At 47.9% G+C, this 20689-nt stretch overlaps 2 protein-coding genes and 1 pseudogene across 3 annotated transcripts in view; 1 reads left to right on the plus strand and 2 right to left on the minus strand.

Annotated features, from left to right (window-relative positions):
• The window catches only part of LOC141052910 (uncharacterized), a 159838-nt gene extending 139484 nt beyond the window's left edge, over positions 1–20354 (minus strand). Inside the window, exon 1 of one of the 2 annotated variants that reach the window (XM_073550233.1) lies at positions 20316–20354. The gene's annotated coding sequence lies outside the window, so the exon portion shown is untranslated. The remainder of the gene's footprint in view (positions 1–20315) is intronic. The other variant, XM_073550237.1, reaches the window with a different exon arrangement.
• LOC141052914 (uncharacterized) overlaps positions 1–20439 on the minus strand; it is a 39740-nt pseudogene extending 19301 nt beyond the window's left edge.
• Positions 8588–8968, plus strand: LOC141052916 (histone H2B 1.1). Its single transcript, XM_073550241.1, has one exon. It carries the CDS (start codon positions 8588–8590, stop codon positions 8966–8968), a length of 381 nt encoding a protein of 126 aa, XP_073406342.1.
• Positions 20440–20689: the final 250 nt, after the last annotated feature.

The following is a 20689-nucleotide window of genomic DNA, read 5'->3' on the forward strand; positions in this document are numbered from 1 at the left end:
TGGAGGAAACAGGGTCTGAATTCATTCTTTACATACTGATAATTATAGGCCATGTGTATTTAGTCCTGTCTATTACCTGGTGATGTGAGGGGCTGGGGAACTTCCATCATGACGTCTTTGTATAGATCTTTAAGTCCTTCTAAATACTCCCACTCCTCCATGGAGAAATACATGGTAAAATCCTGATGTATACAGTAATATTGTTATCACCCCGATTCCACCACTGAGCTCCTGATTAGCTGTAGGGATTATAGGTTCGTCGGGACTCACCAGGAAACACAGAGACTCACAAGGGACCTAACCAAATAAAACATATTTTAGACCACACACACACAACAAGCAGTTTCTTCTTCGGAGTCTGCAGCTGAATACATTTCTCATAGACTCATATTTCATAACGTTAATTCTTGTCTCATTTACCGACACTGGAATCGGCATTAGCAATAATACAGGAGATATTCGTTACACGTGACATGAGAAATAACTACTTCATGATGAGGATGACGACATCATCTTCAAGTGTGGCTCTATGAACATATCTGGCCAGAGTCCATCACTGACTCCATCACCACCAGCCTCCTGTATGAATGTATTCAGTGTTTCCCGGGATATAATCTTTTTTCGAATCAGATCAGACAGATGCCATCTGTGATACTTAGCTCACATCTGTCTGTAACTGTGTAGGGTCAAGCAGGTCCTCAGGATGCAGCGACGAGACAGGGTATGACTTGTATAATAAACTTATAAATTAGAGCCACTAGGGCTATGCTGAACAGGCAAAAAGGGGAACACATCTGTCCTCGCAGGGACTCTATCCAATAAACAATAATTTTCTAGTAACTGAGAGTAACCCGGCTAGTCCGGGTGTCGAAGGCCGGAATACGGCCAAACTATGGTACTTATTGCTATAGTACAACTTATACTTCCTTGCGTCACTCGGGATCGCAGAGGCGGCCGCTTTGAGATCGTTGATGCGGCTGCCTTGACACCTCGATATTCCGGGAAGATTTGGGCTCGACAGGCCCTGAAGAAACGGTGCCAGTGGGGTGCAACAGGCCCTGAAGAAACGATGCCAGTGGGGCACAGCAGGCCCTGAAGAAACGGTGCCAGTGAGGTGCAACAGGCCCTGAAGAAACGGTGCCAGTGGGGCGCAACAGGCCCTGAAGAAACGATGCTGGTGGGGCGTAACAGGCCCTGAGGAAATGATGTCGGTGGGGCGCGGTCGTGACGCAGTATCCTCAAAATGACCAGTGGCCGTCCTCCGTTAAGGGTCCCTTCGTAACCGGGACATGGGCCTCTAACGTCGCCTATGGCGAGGTGGCGTCCCCTGAGGCCGGTGATGACGGGGTCGCCGCGGTGGGAGAAGGCCGGGGGGCAGTGTCCAGGCCTCTGTGGCCATTTTATCTGTAGTCGCAGCCACGACCTGCGGTAAAGGATCAGTCTCACAAGGGCGGGGGACGGCGGGCGTGGCTTTGAGACCGTGGGCGGGGAGCGGCCTCCGGTAAAAGTCTCTCACGTCTCACTTGTCGGTGAGTGCGCAGTATCCTCCTCACAGGCCCCTGACGGTGTTCCCTCAAGTCACCCGGCTTCCTGCCTCCTGTCACACTCTCTCCCAACTGCCACTTGAGCGCGCCCCCTCCTCCCTTTATGTTCACCCCGCCCCTGTTGCCCTGACAACTCCAGTTATGTCTCTCCCTTTACTGTTCTCCCAGTATTGTTCTCTCAGGAACCCTGATAGCGGTCCCCTGGGTACCGGCCCAGTCACTGTCTGGGAGTCCTCCTCCCCACATTCCCCCACCCTGTAAGCTCGCCAGTCCTCGGGCGAGGGCCTTAGTCCATTGAGATCGGTCTGTAGGGGTTTCAACGTTCGTTGCCATATAAATTGATCCTGTTCATATCGTTCAGGGGGTTTGCCGGCCGTTGACCGCTCGGAGCGTCTAAGTTCAACTGGAGTAGAGTCGTCTGGGGTGGTGGACATCGGTGGGCTGATTGATGCGGGTGGACTAATTGTGTCAGATGATTCATTACTGAGTGGAGGGCCTCTGTGTCCTGGAAGACACTCTTCGTCGTCGTCCGGGTCCCAACATACGGAAGACGGTTCGGATGTCATCGGGGTAGGCTCCAGTTGCTTCGGGCGTAACATATTACGATGTACAATATGAGTGGTCCGTCTGGATGGATACGGCGCAAGACCCGATAAGGATTTTCTTCCCAACGTGGCTCTAGTTTGTTCTGGGGGCGTTGATCTAGTACAAGCACCCGGTCCCCGCTTTGGAGGTGAGGAGGTGGGGTTCAACCCTTCCCTGGGTGCTCCCAGTCTCGGAGCTTGTTGTGTACAATTCGATGGAGAGTTTGTAGCTGGTGGCGATGATTTCGGACCCAAGACGACACTCCAGTCCAGGGCTGGGGCTCTTCGGGGTCCAACTCCACCTCCGTGATCCCTTTACCTTCTCATCCGAACAACAGGGAGTAGGAGGTATTGCCAGTCACTCGATGTACCCTATTGTTATAGACCCAAACTAATTCAGAAACATATTCGGGCCAACGGGCCTTCTTGGCACTCTCCAGTTGTGTGCAGCATCTGAATCAATGTCCGATTAAATTGTTCACAAGCCCCATTCCCTTGCGGGTGATACGGTGTGGTCCGGGATTTGTCAATTCCATAGAGGTGATGTAGTTCTTCCATGACTTTTCCCAAAAACATGCTCCCTGATCAGAATGTATGCGTTGAGGACAGCCGTATACTTGTATAAAGTTTCTACAAATTGCGGAAGCAGCTGACTCTGCGGTCTGGTCCCGAGTAGGGGTGACCACAGCGAACTTGGTGAAATGATCTACCATAATGAGACAGTGTTCGTATCCTTGAAATGCGGGCCCAATGGTCAGATAATCCACCGTCAGGAGCTCAAGGGGCGCTGAGGTCACAATAGTCTGTGTTTTGGCTCGCTGAGCGGGTGGTTTGGCTAATTCGCATAAGCGGCAGGTCCGGCAAATTTCATCTACAACAGCCGGCAAGCGCGGGTGATAAGCTTTCTGTTGCAGCCATTGCAGAGGTATTTTTGTTCTGAAGTGGGCCCCTTTCTCGTGAGCCTCCCGAGCTAATACGTGAAGTTGGGCTCCTGGCGTGACCACCTGCCAAACAGTCATCGAGGTTGTTTGGGATATTATTTTACGATACAACAGTCCCTTTCGGATAACCAACCTCTCCCATTGTCACAGCATAAGCAACAGGTCTTGAGTCAAATTTTGTCGCTGAGAATTAGTGGGTAATTACCCGGCGGCGATCCACGTTCTGAGGAGGCCAACGTCTTCGTCTTCTTGGTGCTGTTGTATCCACTTATCCCGGGATTGTTCCAGTATGCGCTTTGGGGTCTCAGAAGAAGATATTTTTTATTGTCAGTTGAGAGCATGGCCGCAGTGAGAGCGAACGGTATTTCCTCTCCTAATTCTTCGTCTCGATTCTGTCCTGGAGTTGTATGTCGAATCCTGGAGATGGCGTCTGCATGGACTTTCTCGGCCCCTCTTTTGTAGATAATCTTATAATTGTAGTAGAAAAAGACAGCAGGATGGCACTCACCGTTCTCTTGAAATGATTCACTTCATTTCATATTAATAAAGCATAGGCAACGGCACAGGAGAAATGCAAAAAGACGGACGACAGCCGTTTCGCGCACAATGCACTTCAACAGGTCCCATGCTCAGGCTCAAGGAAACACTAATTTATACGATATGTGTGAACAAAAGAAACTCCACCCTTTACCTGAACGTGTCTTAAAAAAAAAAACAAAATAAAATAAAAAAAACAAGCATAATTTACATACACCACATGCAATAAAACTAGCAATCATAACCGCTTCAGAGAAATACGGACATATCCACTTTTTCATTTAGACCCATAGGACCTGTGGCTTTTGTACGGAGGATCCATTTAGCCTCTATTTGTAAAAGATGTTTTTTTATGACTCCCTCCATGCTGCGGTGCAGACACCCTTTCAATGCCAGTAAACCGTAATGCTTCCGCATTCCCTCCATGTACCTTCCTCATGTGTTCTCTAAGTCTAGGGACACCCTTTCCTGTGCTGATGGAATTGAAATGTTCCCTGAATCTTACACAGAGGGGCCGGATCGTTTTCCCAATGTAGAAAAAACCACATGGGCAAAACAATGCATACACTACAAAGGAGGTCCTGCAAGTAATAAATTCCGTGACTTCGTGAAATATAGGTCCCATTTTTACAGTTTTACCACTTAATTTAAATGGACACCAAGAACAGTTTTTACATATATAATTTCCCTTTGGGGCACTAGATTCCAAACAATTATTTCGTTTGTTTTGAAATCTGTTCTTGACTAATAAATCTCGAAGGTTAGTACTTCTTTTACTCGCAAATAAAGGACCCCTACTAACCACATCTGTGAGATTTCTGTCACTTTCCAGTAGGTGCCAATTGTCTGATGACTGTTCTAATGTGTCTATCCATAGAATTATATGTAAAACTAAAAACAAACCGTTTCTCTTTTCCTTTTTTGATCTGCCCGGTAATAACTGGTTCACTATTAACCCTCTGTAAGGCGGAATCTAGAACAGAATCAGGATATCCTCTTTTTTGAATCTGTTACGCAATTCATTCGCTTGTCTCTGAAAACCTTCATTATGACTATTAAATTTCTTTAATCTCAAAAATTGGCCATAAGGCAAGGAATTCTTTAGATAATGGGGGTGTGCACTATTATAATGTAAGAGGGAGTTTGTGGATGAAGATTTACTCAATCAATCAAATTTATTATCGCCAAGTACATATTACATATATACAAGGAATTCTTTGTGGCAAAGAGGCAACATAATATATAACAACAGATACAACAAGTAACATCTAACAAGACAGATACAGTATATAGTCTACACATGACGATTTAATTGTTGAACAGAGAGTGGATAGAAGCTGTTCATATGGCGGTTGGTGCTGCATTTGGGGACTCTGAAGCGACGTCCTGAAGGGAGTAGTTGGAATGAGGAGTGTCCCGGGTGAGAGGGATCGGATGAAATTTTCAATGCGTGGGATCGAATACTCTTATCATAAAGATCCTGGATTTTAGGCAGGGGGGAGCCTATAATTCTCTCTGCTGTTCTGAAAGTCCTTTGTAAGCGGAGTTTGTCATGCGCAGTGGCTCCCCCATACCAGACTATCAGAGAGGAACAAATCACAGATCTGATGACAGCATTAAAGAATAAGATCAGCAGATTCTTAGACAAACCATATCTTTTCAGCTGACGCAGGAAGAACATCCTCTGTTGTGCTTTTCTTATAACAGCATCCACGTTTTTCCCCCATTTAAGATCATGAGAGATGATAACACCAAGGAATTTGGTCTCTGTGACCCTAAGAACCACTTCGTCATGGATGTAGATTGGAAGTATCTCATGTTGATCTTTCCTAAAATCCACAACCATCTCAGCAGTTTTTTTAGTGTTGAGTACAAGATTATTGGCTTTACACCAGTCACATATTCTTTCCACCTCACTCCGATACAAGTCTTCAGCATTTCCCCTGATGAGACCAATCAGTGTCATATCATCGGCAAATTTCAAGATTTTTACTGAGTCTGCTGAAGAGATGCAATCATTCGTATAGAGAGAAAACAGTAACGGGGACAAAACACACCCCTGAGGTGCCCCGATGTTTGTGACCAAGGTGTCCGAAGTGAATGGTCCAACTTTTACACTCTGTATCCTGGCTGTCAGGAAGTTATAAATCCACAAGCATAAGTTGAGAGGGACTCCAAGAGCTACCATTTTCTTATGAAGTAAATTCGGATCAATGGTATTGAACGCTGAGCTAAAGTCCATGAAAAGAATCCGGACATATGAGTGCCGTTCATCTGTATGATCCAAAATGTACTTCAGTGCCAGATTGACAGTGTCGTTTGCCGAACGATTCTCCTTATAGGCAAACTGAAGCGGGTCCCATAGCTTCTGCGTGAATTTTATCAGGTGGGACATCATAATTCTTTCGAAGACTTTCATAGCTACAGATGTGAGTGCTACTGGTCTATAGTCGTTCAACTCAGAGGATCCCACTTTCTTGGGGACAGGGATAATTGTGGAATTTTTCCAACACTGAGGTACAACGCACTCTTTCAGTGACACATTGTATATATTTGTCAGTATAGGGGCAAGCTGGGTAGCACATACTTTCAGACACATTGGAGATACACCATCAGGGCCAGGTGCCTTTTTGACCTTAAGTCCCTTCAGGATGCGTATCACCTCTGCCTCGGAGATCACTACTTGGGTGTTGCACAATGAATGATCTTTATATGAACAGACTGAGGAGCTTAGAGATGAATAGCCACTGTGTGTAGAGCTTGCCTCAAATCTGCAGTAGAATTCATTTAACTCTGCTGCCAGACTTCTGCTGGGGTTCACTATAGTGGGGTGGCTTTTATAATTGGTGACCTCTCTTAATCCTCTCCATGCAGATCTAGTATCTTTTGATGAGAACCTTTCCTCCAGAATCTTTGCATACTCGTGTTTGGCTAACTTGATCTCTTTAGATAGCGAGTTCCTAAGTTTCTTGAATTCAGTAATATCGCCTGCTTTATAAGCCTCCTCTTTTCTCTTACGGATCAACCTGACTTTATTTGTAAACCACGGCTTGTTGTTTCCCCGAAAGTGGACAGATTTGGATGGAATAAACGTGTCTTCACAAAAACGGATATATGAGGACACTGCATCAACCCATTCATCCAGACCCGAGCATGTTTCCTGGAATACCTCCCAGTCCGTGCATTCAAAGCATGCTTGCAGTTGCAATTTTGCCTCCTCAGACCATGTCTTCTTTGTATAAACTGTAGGTTTGGATGTTTTCAACCTTTGCCTGTAGGCTGGAATTAAATGAATTAGACAATGATCTGAAAAGCCCACTGCTGCTCTCCTCACTGCCCTGTAGGCCCCTTTTAAGACAGTATAGCAGTGATCAAGCGTATTGTTCTCTCTCGTGAAGCAGTTTATATGTTGAGTAAATTTGGGGAGATCCAGGTTGAGTTTTCCTTTGTTAAAGTCCCCCATTACGATCACAAATGCTTCAGGAGATCCTTTCTCCCATTCTGATATATTGCAAGCTAATTCACCAATAGCAGCTTTAACAGATGCTTGAGGGGGAATATATACTGCAACCAGAACCATAGATGAAAACTCTCTTGGAGCGTAAAATGGTCTACAATTGAGTGCAAGGTACTCTAGATCTGGAGAGCAACCTTTTCCCAGTATGTTAACATCACAGCACCAGCTAGTGTTGATGTAGAGACATACCCCACCCCCCCTTTGTTTACCTGAAGCTACACAATCACGGTCAGCTCTGTAGATAACAAAACCAGGTAGATCCAGACTACAATCAGGGATGGTGTCATTCAACCAGGTCTCAGTAAAACAAAGAGCAGCTGAATTGGCCATATCAGATCTCATGTTACAAAGTAAGTTCAGTTCCTCCATTTTGTTAGATAAGGAACGGACATTAGCCAAGTGGAGTGAAGGAAGAGCTGTTCTGAACCCTCTCCTCCGAAGGCGTGCCAGGACTCCTCCTCTCCTACCTCTCTTGCAGTACACCTCCACAGGTTTCACAGAAGTAATGGATTTTATGTACTCAATTGTTGAATTAGCAATCATGCTCCAAGAAGGGGAGTCCATGAGAAATTGCGGATGATTCCAGAATAATAAATCGTCCCTTGAAATCATAAGAGTAGGTTTACAGAGTGCAGTGGCCATGACTACACTCAGCTTGTAGCTATAAAGACTGAACAGTCACAGCTTAGCAGAGTTAAATGTACAACTTTCCATAAAGGGTGCTCCCAGCACTGCTGGGGGGGAGGGCATGGGTGCAACAAGACAGGGACATCAGGGGACACGCCAACAGTCAGTCCAAACCTGCCCAGCTCACCCTTTCAGCTCCACCTGGATCACAAGATCTCCAGAACATCTCCAGCACCGCACACTCCACCAGCTTTCCTATCCCGGGATCATCTGCATGCTGGAAATGGGTACAAGGCAGGTAGCCAGCAGCTTCACTCTCTCCCAGCTGAAACCAGGCACGGAGCTCCACGAGGACAGAAAGACACCGGACCCAGCTGGTCGCAGTCTCCACACTACTCCCAGCTCTGCCGAATCCTGTAGCCCTACAGCTCCATGTGGACCACAAGATCTCCAGAACAACTCCAGCACCGCACACTCCACCAGGTTTCCTATCCTGGGATCATCTGCATGCTGGAAATGGGTACAAGGCAGGCAGCCAGCAGCTTCACTCTCTCCCAGCTGAATCCAGGCACGGAGCTCCACGAGGACAGAAAGACACCGGTCCCAGCTGATCGCAGTCTCCACACTACTCCCAGCTCTGCCGAATCCTGAAGCTACGCAATGGTGAGTGAACCAAAGGGAGAATTAACAATTAAACGGGGTAAAAAACTAAAAAACTCAGGAGCCTCATGCCAGAGCAGCCATCTCTCGGCACTCCTCCTCCTCCTCTCGTCTCCTCCTCCTCTCGGCGCTCCTCATCATTATTCTCTCCAGTGAAGACAACATTCTGCTTTCATCATGCCTGATCCTGCCAAGTCTGCACCAGCGCCCAAGAAGGGCTCCAAGAAAGCTGTGACCAAGACTCAGAAGAAGGATGGAAAGAAGCGGAGGAAGAGCAGGAAGGAGAGCTACGCCATCTATGTTTACAAGGTGCTGAAGCAGGTCCACCCTGACACTGGCATCTCCTCCAAGGCCATGGGCATCATGAACTCCTTTGTCAATGACATCTTTGAGCGCATCGCAGGGGAAGCCTCCCGCCTGGCTCACTACAACAAGCGCTCCACCATCACCTCCCGGGAGATCCAGACCGCTGTGCGCCTGCTGCTGCCCGGAGAGCTGGCCAAGCACGCCGTGTCCGAGGGCACCAAGGCCGTCACCAAGTACACCAGCGCCAAGTGATCCGCTCTGTCCTCTGCACCCACAACCCAAAATTTCTGTATACAAAACTCCATTGGTTAACTTTAATCTGACATCCAAAAAATCTATTTCTGAGCCTCCAAATTGCGAAGTAAACTTCATATTATGTGAATTAAGAAACTCCACAAATAAACTGAAATCCTCTTTTGACCTGTCCCACACAATGAAAATGTCATCCACATAGCGAATAAATTTTATATACTTCAAAAAGGGATTGGTGACCGCATAAACTACTTTCTCCTACAAAACTGCCAAAAACAGGTTAGCGAGGGTGCACGCGACAGGCGTACCCCATCGCTGTACCCTCCGTTTGCCTATACCAGGCATTGTCAAATTGGAATGCGTTATGCGTAAGAATAAAATCAAGACCATCTATGATGAAATTGATGGTTCCCAGATCTCTATCAGAACTCAAAAGCACTTGTCTAATTGCATCTACTCCACCCTCATGTGGAATTCTGGTGTATAGATTTTCCACATCAATGGATGTCATCTGGAAATTATCCTGCCCATCAATTTCTTTTAGAACTGTCACAAAATCTTTCAAATCTTTTATGTACGAAGGAATCTCCTTGAGGAGAGGACGCAGAAGCCAGTCTATGTACTTGGATAGTACATAATATATAAAGCTCAAGTGTGTGTATGTATGTATGTATGTCCGGAATAGGTATCCGCACCGTCACAGCTACAGCCACAAAATTTGGCACAGTCACACGTCTGGACCCCGAGAGCATCCTAAGCTATGTTGTGAGGCGAAATTTTAACCCCGCGCATTCCAATTCACCAAACAATTTTGCCCCTATGTACATAATGGGGAAAAAGTGTATGTATGTATGTCCGGGATTGGCATCTGCACCGTCGCAGCTACAGCCACAAAATTTTGCACAGTTGTAGAGAAGGTGACATGACGGACGGACAGACTGGTCAGAATAGAGAGAAAGGAAGGTTTGCACAGTTTAGACAGGTGTCAGTTACTACGGTGGGGAAACAGCTGAGAAAGTGTAGTGGACGTGCAGTACCTTGGGTTGACCATTAGAGGGCAGGGAGGAGTGTGAGTAAAGGACTTGACATCAGCTTAGGAAACCGTTGGTCATGGGGTCGGAGTTACAGGGAACCGGGAATGATATAAATTTGACAGGAAGGTTCCAGAAAGTTCCAGTCCCCAGGGGGAGCTCAAGTGACAGGAGGACTACGACAGTTTGTGCACTGTGAGGAAAACCAAACCAGGGGGACTGAGGAGAGAGAAAGTCAGGGGGGTGGTCCTGACACATGAGTACCGCAGTATAGACGAGGCACCGAGGTAAAGCATACCGTATTGAGAGAGTGACGACTGATCAGTAAAAGTACTGTTGGTTTACGGGCCTAAGGCGGCCACAGTGACGGATCTGACAGGAGCATCGAAGAGTGAAGAGGGGATGGTGCGTATATGTGTAAACCCCGGTGTAAAGTACGGTGTGCGGGAAGCGGCCCTGGAAACGGAGGGCCGATAAGTGAATTGAAGTGCGGTGTACTTCCGAGGCCGTCAGGCGGACTGCAAGAGAATAAACTTGGACCTGTTGTACCCGAAACCTGCCTCATCTTGTGTCTATACGTCACTGCACGGTATACAGAGGGACCACCCCCCAGCCCGGCCCACGACCCTACACTGTCACACGTCTGAGCCCTGAGAGCGTCACAGGCTATGCTGTGAGGTGAAATTTTAACCCCATGCGTTCCAATTCACCAGACAATTTGGCCTATTATTTTTATCATTTCTATGGTGTTATTGTCCTTCTGTAAAGCTGGAAAGAACACAGTTATTACCGTACCAACACAAACCACCCTCTGACACAGACTGCAGGGGGAGTCTAGTATCACACACGATAGGATTAGATACACGGCTCAGCAGACAGTATCACACAGGATAGGATTAGATACACAGTTCAGCAGTCAGTATCACACAGGATAGGGTTAGATATACAGCTCAGCAGACGGTATCACACAGGATAGGATTAGATACACAGTTCAGCAGTCAGTATCACACAGGATAGGGTTAGATATACAGCTCAGCAGACGGTATCACACAGGATAGGATTAGATACACAGCTCAGCAGACAGTATCACACAGGATAGGATTAGATACACGGCTGAGCAGTCAGTAACACACAGGATAGGATTAGGTACACAGCTCAGCAGTCAGGATCACACAGGAGAGGATTAGTTACACAGCTCAGCAGACATTATCACACAGGATAGGGTTAGATACACAGCTCAGAAACAGGATGTGCCAAAGGAGAGGACATTTTCATTCCAAGAATTCCACTCATTCCATCTGATTTGTATGTGGTCTGTTCAAGAGTTGGAACTGCCAAAAATCTGTTCATCTTTGCACCGAAAGGAAAAACCAAAAATCTTGAATGAGTTGAAAATAAAATACTATCAATACTTGGGTAATCGTTTAGTTAATTTGTGTTGCAAATCTGTACTGTTGAATATATGATGTGAAATGTTTTTATGTGCAATATAATCATTATAATTTGTTATAACTAACCACAGTTCGTTACTATGCCCAGGCAAAGCCGTGCTCTTCAGCTAGTACAAAATAAAGTAGATAACTTTTTTTTTTTATAAATTGGTGGTGCATCTTATAGTTTGCTTTTATGATAGCTTACCGGGGAGGGGACGGCAGCTGTAGTGGAGCAGGGTCCCAGGAGGCAGGGTCAATGCTGCGGGAAGCTGGCAGCTGCGACTAGAGTTGGGCGACGCATGCAGGCCCCAGGCTGGGAAGGGGGGATTGCTCTGCGGGGCTTTCAGAAAATGTCAGAGTCACTGCACTTCCCATCGTTTTAACTGCTGTACACTCCGGAAAAACAGCCGGAGGTAGTGCATGCGCAGATTGGAGATCTTGGAAGCTGACATCTCATTCTGCGCATGCGCAGACTCCGGCAGCCATTTTCACTGCAGTGAGAGTGATGGGAAGTGCAAGGATTCTGCTGACATTTTGTTAAAGCCCAGGGCCAGCCTCCACAGCCGCACAACGCCGAACACCCCTTCCTCCCAGCCAGGGACATGCAGTATCGCCCCATTCCTTCTGCCAACAGCTTCCTGCAGCAGCGACCCTACCTCCTGGGACTTTGGTCCACCGCAGCAGCCATCTCATTCCTCTTGGTAATCTACATTTGGATGATAAGACGGATCCCTATTTCCTCCCAAATTTTGGGGGAAAAATGTGCGTCATATCATCTAAAAAACTATGATAGCTAGAGTAAGATAAGTACATTAGTTGGTAAAATTAAAGTTAAAAATCAAAACTCCTACATATATTTCACAGGATAATTGTTTAATTATAAATGAAATAAAGGAATAATTTTACCAAAACTAGGTTCTGTAGCAGTTTTTTCATGGCACTGCAGACAAAACAGCTACAATGATTTCCGCAAAAAAACAAATACCTAACAGTTTTGTTGATGGAAAATCATTTTAAAAAGAAAAAAAAATTATGGTTCTTGGTACAAGATGAGAAAAAAAAATTAAAATTGTCCAGGTTCTTAAAGGGTTAAAGAAACCTACATGTGCCTGTGGCGCCCCTGAGGCTCAGTCGCTACAGGGGTACTGCACCTTCTCCAAAGGTGTAGTGCCCCACCATCCAGGCAAGGTGGGAACTCCCTGCCACACTCCAACACCTGCATCCCACACACAGGATAGTTCAATAGGGCCACATTGCAGCTTTAGGCTGGGGGTAGCAGAGCACCCTTCGTGGAACCCTGCTTCGTAACACGAAATGTGCTGGGAGGTGGGTGGAGTTAGTATAAAAGAAGGGGAAAGTGTAGGATTGAGATCAGATTAGGATGAGATCAGTCTGAGATCAGTTGAAAGTCAGTCTGCAGAAGAGGGCAGGCGGAGTAGGGGAGGACAGTCACTCGATGAAGAGTGAGGATCCCTGGAAGAAGGGATGGAGGAAGGAATGCTGCAGCTGCCTCAGTGACCTGAGCCAGCTGGCACGGAAAGGAAAGGAAGGAGAAGAGACGTAGACCTGAAACCGCAGTTTCCATAAGAAAGAAGGATAAGCACGGAACGAAGGAGAGAGAACAGAGAGGAGACATGGGTTGAGAGAGTACCCTGCCTATAGGTTCTCAGCGCAAGGCTGGGGCCCGGTCCCCGAGGTGGTAAGGACACTTATGGTTCTGCAGCAGACACCGGTGGAGTAGTTGGCTATAAATGCACTACTCCCATCAAAGACTTGGGACACAACAGCAACTGAATAGAGAGCCAGGATCCAGGAGGTCCCAGAAGCTGGCTACAGCTGTCTGTCATACAAGTAGAGACTAGGAACATCTAGAGAGAAGCATTCCAGGGTAACTAAGTACTGGGGTGCTTCGCCCTCAAAGGCGCATTGGAGGAGTCGTTCAGAAAGATACATGTTGGCGGAGTGTTGGTGGTGAGGATCCTTTCTTGTCTGGAGGTTGGCCGAGTCTCTAACCCGGAGGACACAGCACAGAGGTAGGGGTGCACTATGGACTGAGCGTAAAGCCTTGGAACTACAACCTCTGGTGTCCTCCATTCATTCTGCGCCGACACACTCAGCCCTACTACATCTGGGCACCAGCGACTACACTGCCCTGGGACTCGAGCTCCACCTGTGGGGAGCTTTACCATCTATGCTGCACACACCATCAGTCCCTGCGGATCTGCATGCAGCGCTGGCTTAACATCTTACTTGCCAAGCACCAGGGGTGGCGTCACGAACTATCCATATAAACTGTAACATAAAACCCCACCATTTTATTGGGCGCCCAGGGCCACGGACCGGGTCACCGCCACCTCAGCACGTCCCCCTGACACTGGCCCAGTACAGAGTACCCCACAGCCCTGGGACGGGGGCGACCCAATTTTGGCGTCACGAACAGGATGAGACCCGATACTATCGGGTTCTGTGCGCCTACGATTTGTTGGACTTTGAACTTTTGAAAATGTGTAGAAGACCAAATTTAATAGACTGACATGGATCTCAAAAATGGCCGCTGGAGCGGAGAAGGGTGTGAAGAGATGGGAGGTCCTAGGAAAAGACCTCGAAGAGTATTGGGCCTTCCCTGCCTGAATTACTACGTGACAGATACATGGCCCACCCCCCGAGGGGTCCGCATACTGGCTTGGTATGGAAGCGCTGGAAGAAGACGCCGCCCCCGGAAGGAGAGGCCGAAGAAGCCAGTGGCGGGAAAGGGGCCGAGGCAGGAAGAAGAACGCCATTTTGGGAAGAGAGGGAAGGAGGCCTGCGGAGCGCGGAGAACTGAATCTCTCCAGCGCCATGGCTGACGGCTCCAACCCTGACTCCGGAATGGTCTGCCAGCAATTACAAGACGAGATCACGGAATTGACCACCCGTCTGCAGCTGAGGAAGGAAGCTTTGGAGAAGCTGAGACGGCAGCGCGCCCCGGCGGGGCCTACATTTGCGGTACCCTCTCCACCGGTACCCTCCGCTACCCCACCGGACTGCCCCCATGCTGCGTTGACTATGGCTAGTTTCACATTTGCGTTTAAGGCTGCAGCGGCGGCCTGCGCACGGCCGTCGCTAAGCCCCGCCCCCTGCCGTGCCTCCGCCAGTAGCTCCGCCTACGGACGAATGATGCTGCATGTGTCCCCTATCTTTAGCACTGGGGACGCAGGCCATGCGCAGGTTGCAATTTGGTGCGGTCAAAAGGACGCATGCTCCGCCAAACGCATATCTGCGCACGACCTGTGTCCCCAGTGCTAAAGATAGGGGACGCAGGACGCATGCAGCATCATGCGTCCGTAGGCGGAGCTACTGGCGGAGGCACGGCAGGGGGCGGGGCTTAGCAGCGGCCGTGCGCAGGCCGACGCTGCGGCCTTAAACACAAATGTGAAACTAGCCTTACACTTCTACCCTGACCGTACAGCTGAGTACCACCGGCCCGGAGGAGTTACCGGAGGACCCAGGAGTGGAAGTGGAGCTCCCGCCCGGACCTGATGCGGCTGCACAGGTCCCCACAGAGACCCCTGCGGACCCGGAGCCATCATCCATTCTACTACCCCCTGCACCGGAGCCGAGGCCACGCAGCCGGGAGGCCCCAGGTATGTCAGATGTCCCTCCACCAGGGAAGGCCCTGGGGTGCCCCACCATTGCAGCGGCTGGCCAGGTTGTGCTAGCCCTGGTTTGGGACCGGGAAGCCAGTCCCCGGGGGGAGACACCGGAACCCCAGCGGGCGGAGGCAGGTCCCGGGAGGAGGAAAAGACCACGGCCTATTGCCAAGCTACCATCAAGCAGCTGGCGGCTGAGTACCGGGAGAGAGAGCAGCGGAGATTGGCTGTGCTGGGCCCGGATCTGAACAAGAAGAAGAGGGCCCGTGCTGGGCATTACGGTCCCCGGGATGCAGCTGGATGGGGGCAGGTTCTCAACGTGAACCAGGAAAGATTAAAAATTAAAGGTTGGAACTAGTGATGATGGAATGTGCTAGGATAAGGTGTTATCTGAGCATGCTCGGGTGCCAACCGAGTGTCTTCGACGTGCTCGAAAAGTATGTTCCAGTCCCTGCGGCTGCATGCCTCATGGTTGTTCGACAACCTCAATACATGCAAGGATTGTCCAACAAACCGGCAATCCCTACATGTGTTGTAGCTGTAGAAATCGCAGGAACTCAGGATGTGGCCACGGACAGAAGACAGATCAAGAGTTAACAGGATTTTATTAACAACCAATATACTACACACAGGGAGTAACAGGGCATGGAAGGGTAGTAATAGGACAAAGGACAGGAAAGGGAGTTTGGACGGGGTAGAACTGAGAGTATGACAGGGTTGTAAAGGGACGAATGAGAGTTTGGTAAGAAAGAGCTTAAACTTATCGGAATGTAGTCTTTAGATGTAGGGAAGTTCAGGGTTCCAAGGGTAGCACCGACAATAACGACGCAGGTCATCTCGACGGAGTCTTGACTTGGCGGGAGTCCAACCATGGCACCGACAACAGCGGCGCAGGTCGTCTCGTCGCAGTCTCTGAATAATGGGCAGTTTTCCCCTGCCTTATGATATCTGGCATGGTACTGAGTCCAACCTGAAATGCTGCTAGAGCGAGCCTTTGCTCCGCGGCGTATGACAGTTCTGGCCTATTAAGACCTGGCCCCGCTTGGCGCCTTTACTGACGTCTTGTCAATGGTCCGGTCAGTGACTTCAGTTGTCAGGGAGGAGGTCTCTCTGCAGTTCACATATCAGCCAGGAGTAATGCTGCAGCGGGTCGGTCAGGGTGCTCGGCACCCATGAGGTACTCTGCCTTCTCAGCAGCGGCAGCACCAGATCTGCCACTCTGCTCCTCCATGCGGGTTCTGGCTCTTTCCCCACGCAACTCGCTATATATGTCCGCCTTCTTCAAGTCAGTCACATGACCCGGTCTGTCCTGCGCTTTTAGTCTCCCCCTTGTAACACGGGTGACAGTCCCTGCACCGGCGTGTAAAAGGCACCCCAGCTCTGGCACTTCTCCTTACACAGCTGTCGAATAGTGGCAAGACATGCAGCCACGGGGACTCGAACATACTTTTCAAGCACATCAAAGTCAGTCGGTTGGCACCCGAGCATGCTCAGATAACGCCTTATCCCAGCACGTTCGCTCATCACTAGTTAGAACCCTTTTGAAACTCCTATGAATCCCAGTCGTTTACCTTCTCCAGTGTCTTTGAACCTTTATGGTAGGTCAGTGAAACCATGCAGGATTTCAAAACTAGAATCAAGATAAAGCAGTTTTATCCTTTGGGTCCCTGCAATTTGACATCAGATTTACTTGTATTTTTATGCTTTGCTACTTTCACACACGAAAAACTATTTTTTTCTACATCTCTTGAGAGCCAACAAGCTTGTTGTTTTGTGGGATGAGACCACATTTTCGGTGTTACATTTCTTATTTTGCATATGAATTTTTGATCTCTTTATTCCATTTTTGCATGTCAGTATGATGAAAAAGCTACTTTTTTTTAAGTTGTTGGCTATACAGGATAACTAATGTGTCAGTTTATAAGTTCGTGTCATTCCGCACATGGCAATATCAATTATGTGTACTTTTCTTTGCTTTTACGTAAAACCTGGTGCAGATTTTTTTTTTTATTAGATCTTTTATTATTTTTTTACATTTTCACTTGAAGGGAATTAAAGGGAAGGTGCCATCAAATTTTTTTTTTCAGTAATTTAAAACAATGTAAAGAATTAATGTTTACATTTTCTTAAATATTATCATTTGTTTACAATGTAGTAAAATATGAAAAATAATTTTAAAAGGTTTGGTATTTCCTCTTTAAACACTAGGGGGAGCAGCTACTGAAATTTGACAAAAACCTAGTGTACAAGTAGCTCACATTACTGCCCTGCAGTAATTATGGGCTGAATCTGCTGACATGAGTGTGATGTCACTCCTCTCCTCCCCTTCTAGGTGTTTGCTAAGGGATAAGAGAGGATGACATTTAGGAACACAGTGCGGAGCCATTTTGTTGGTGACTGCAAAGTTATACTGACAAGTAGACAGTCACCGAGGATGGCAGGCAGCAACGATTCTGTTAGTTGGTGCTGCTCGCTGTATCACGCAGACATGCAGGGGGGAGAGTGACCAATACAGGTACAAAATAATTGTTGTTGCCTGACACACATGACAATATGCCAGACCTACTGATAAGAGGAGCTGGGGATGTATGTAGGAGGAAGGTCACAGGTCTATGGTCTGTCGGTCACAGGTTATTGACTTGGCAGCTGGGCCAGGGGATGTTTTTGTTATTCTATGACACATGGTCACTGTAGAAGAGTTAACAAACCATACAGTGGTGGTCTTGCTGAATGAGGATATTTAGCACGTAAGTATTTCATATCACTCCCTGCTTTAAATAAAACAAAAAAAACAAAACAACAAATAGGACAACCCCCTTAATTCAATATTATAGCTGCCAACTTTCCCAAAATGTTCTGGAGACACACTTTCAGCATTTAGTCAGTATGTTGCATCAGTATTTGTAAGTCAAAACCAAGAGTGAGTTAAAAATACAGAAATTATGCATGTTTTTCTATTAGGCCATATTCACACATTCAGTATTTGGTCAGTATTTTACCTCAATGGGTGATAAATGCAGAAGTGGTGACGTGTTTCTATTAGGCTGGGGTCAGACATGCGAGAAACTCGCACAAGTCTTGCATGCCAATACCCGGCACTGCCGCCGGCTCTCGGGACCGGAGTGTGCGGCTACATGTATTTCTATGCAGCTGCACGCTCCTGTTCGAGTGCCGGCGGCAGTGCCGGGTATTGACATGCAAGACTTGTGCGAGTTTTTCGCATGTCTGAGCCCGGCCTTATACTTCTCCTCTGATTGTTCCACTCCCGGTTTTGGCGCACAAACACGGAGGTAAAATGCTGAACATGAGAACGTGGCCTTAGAATGGAGACCTCAGTGCCAAGGGCAGCACTAACTGTACATACAGCCTGATTTTGGCCCAGGTATACTCAGAGTGGAAGCCTTTGTTGCCCCATCAAAACACTCCAATATAAAGAAATAAATAGACGGGGTCCCAATAATAGTACCCTAGAACATTAAAACTATATTAGTGTGTGTCTGTGTAGTGATGGGGGTGGGGTAGATGGCATTACAGTGAATATTGCACTGTGTGCCAGGGGGATGGTGGCATTATCAGACCATTATTCTGTGTGCCTGGGGGATGGCAGCACTGTGGAAACATTATACAGTGTGTGGGAGGATGGTGGTACTGTGGAAACATTCTGTGTGTCGGGGGGGATGGTGGTACTGTGGGAACATTATACTGTGTGTGGAGGTGATGGTGGTACTGTGGGAACATTATACTGTGTGTGGGGGTGATGGTAGTACTGTGGGAACATTATACTGTGTGTGGGGAGATGGCGGTACTGTGGAAACATTATTCTGTATGTCGGGGGGATGGTGGCACTGTGGGAACATTATACAGTGTGTGGGAGGATGGTGGTACTGTGGGAACATTATACAGTGTGTGGGAGGATGGTGGTACTGTGGGAACATTATACAGTGTGTGGGAGGATGGTGGTACTGTGGGAACATTATACAGTGTGTGGGAGGATGGTGGTACTGTGGGAACATTATACAGTGTGTGGGAGGATGGTGGTACTGTGGGAACATTATACAGTGTGTGGGAGGATGGTGGTACTGTGGGAACATTATACAGTGTGTGGGAGGATGGTGGTACTGTGGAAACATTATACAGTGTGTGGGAGGATGGTGGTACTGTGGAAACATTATACAGTGTGTGGGAGGATGGTGGTACTGTGGAAACATTCTGTGTGTCGGGGGGGTAGTGGTACTGTGGGAACATTATACTGTGTGTGGCGGTGATGGTGGTACTGTGGGAACATTATACAGTGTGTGGGAGGATGGTGGTACTGTGGAAACATTATACAGTGTGTGGGAGGATGGTGGTACTGTGGAAACATTATACAGTGTGTGGGAGGATGGTGGTACTGTGGAAACATTATACAGTGTGTGGGAGGATGGTGGTACTGTGGAAACATTGTGTGTCGGGGCGGATGGTGGTAATGTGGAAACATTGTGTGTCGGGGGCTATGGTGGTACTGTGGAAACATTATACTGTGTGTGGCGGTGATGGTGGTACTGTGGGAACATTATGCAGTGTGTGGGAGGATGGTGGTACTGTGGGAACATTGTGTCGGGGGGATGGTGGTACTGTGGGCACATTATACTGTGTGTGGGGGTGATGGTGGTACTGTGGGAACATTATACTGTGTGGGGAGATGGCGGTACTGTCGAAACATTATTCTGTGTGTCAGGGGGATGGTGGCACTGTGGGAACATTATACTGTGTGTGGGGGGATGGTGGCACTGTGGGAACATTATACTGTGTGTGGGGGGATGGTGGCACTGTGGGAACATTATAGTGTGTGTGGGGGGGATGGCGGTACTGGGGGAACATTATACTGTGTGTGGGGGGATGGTGGCACTGTGGGAACATTATAGTGTGTGTGTGTGTGTGTGTGTGTGTGTGTGTGTGTGTGTGTGTGTGTGTGTGTGTGGAGGGAGGTCAATACTATGAGAACATTATACTTATTGAGGGGGAATAGTAGTACCGTGGGAACATTATAGTGTGTGGGGATGGCGGTACTGGGGGTACATTATACTGTGTCTGGGGGGATTGAGGTACTGGGGGAGCATTGTACTGTGTGGGGAGGGTTAAGTGGCACCGTATCATGGGAGAAAAATGTGTTTCTTTGTGTTTGTTGAAAACATTTTCATCAAAAAACAATAAAGCCGTCCGACCACCACAAGCTGTGCTCCATGTTGAAAGTCCCAGACCCCCAGTGACTCACCTCTCTGTGCTTACCAAGATCTCAAATTGACAGGAGAACCATGTCTGACCATGATTAAACACCTGTCTGGGGTAAGCTGGGTGAGTAAAGGTGCACAGCCCCGGGGGGCCACACCCGCAGTGTATTTATACAAGAGTTCCAAACAAGGACCTGCACTTCCATAGTATTAAAGTGATATGTAGGTGTCCATGCACACTGTGCTCATTAACAGATAGAAACACAACAAAAACACACAAAATAAAAGTTGTGTATGCGAGGTAGATGGAGCGGAGCCATTCGTGTGTGAAGTGGACATGGAAGAGTCTTGTGTGTATGAGATTTTTGAGGAGGAGTTGTTTGTGTGTAAAGTGGATGTGGCAGAGATATGTGTGGAC

Source organism: Dendrobates tinctorius, unplaced genomic scaffold (assembly GCF_039654945.1).
Source record: "Dendrobates tinctorius isolate UK_male_01 unplaced genomic scaffold, ASM3965494v1 ptg000164l, whole genome shotgun sequence".
Classification (NCBI taxonomy): Eukaryota; Metazoa; Chordata; class Amphibia; order Anura; family Dendrobatidae; genus Dendrobates; species Dendrobates tinctorius.

Coding starts and splice junctions, on each gene's coding strand:
- LOC141052916 (XM_073550241.1), top strand. CDS start 8,588: ATGCCTGATCCTGCCAAGTCTGCACCAGCGCCCAAGAAGGGCTCCAAG.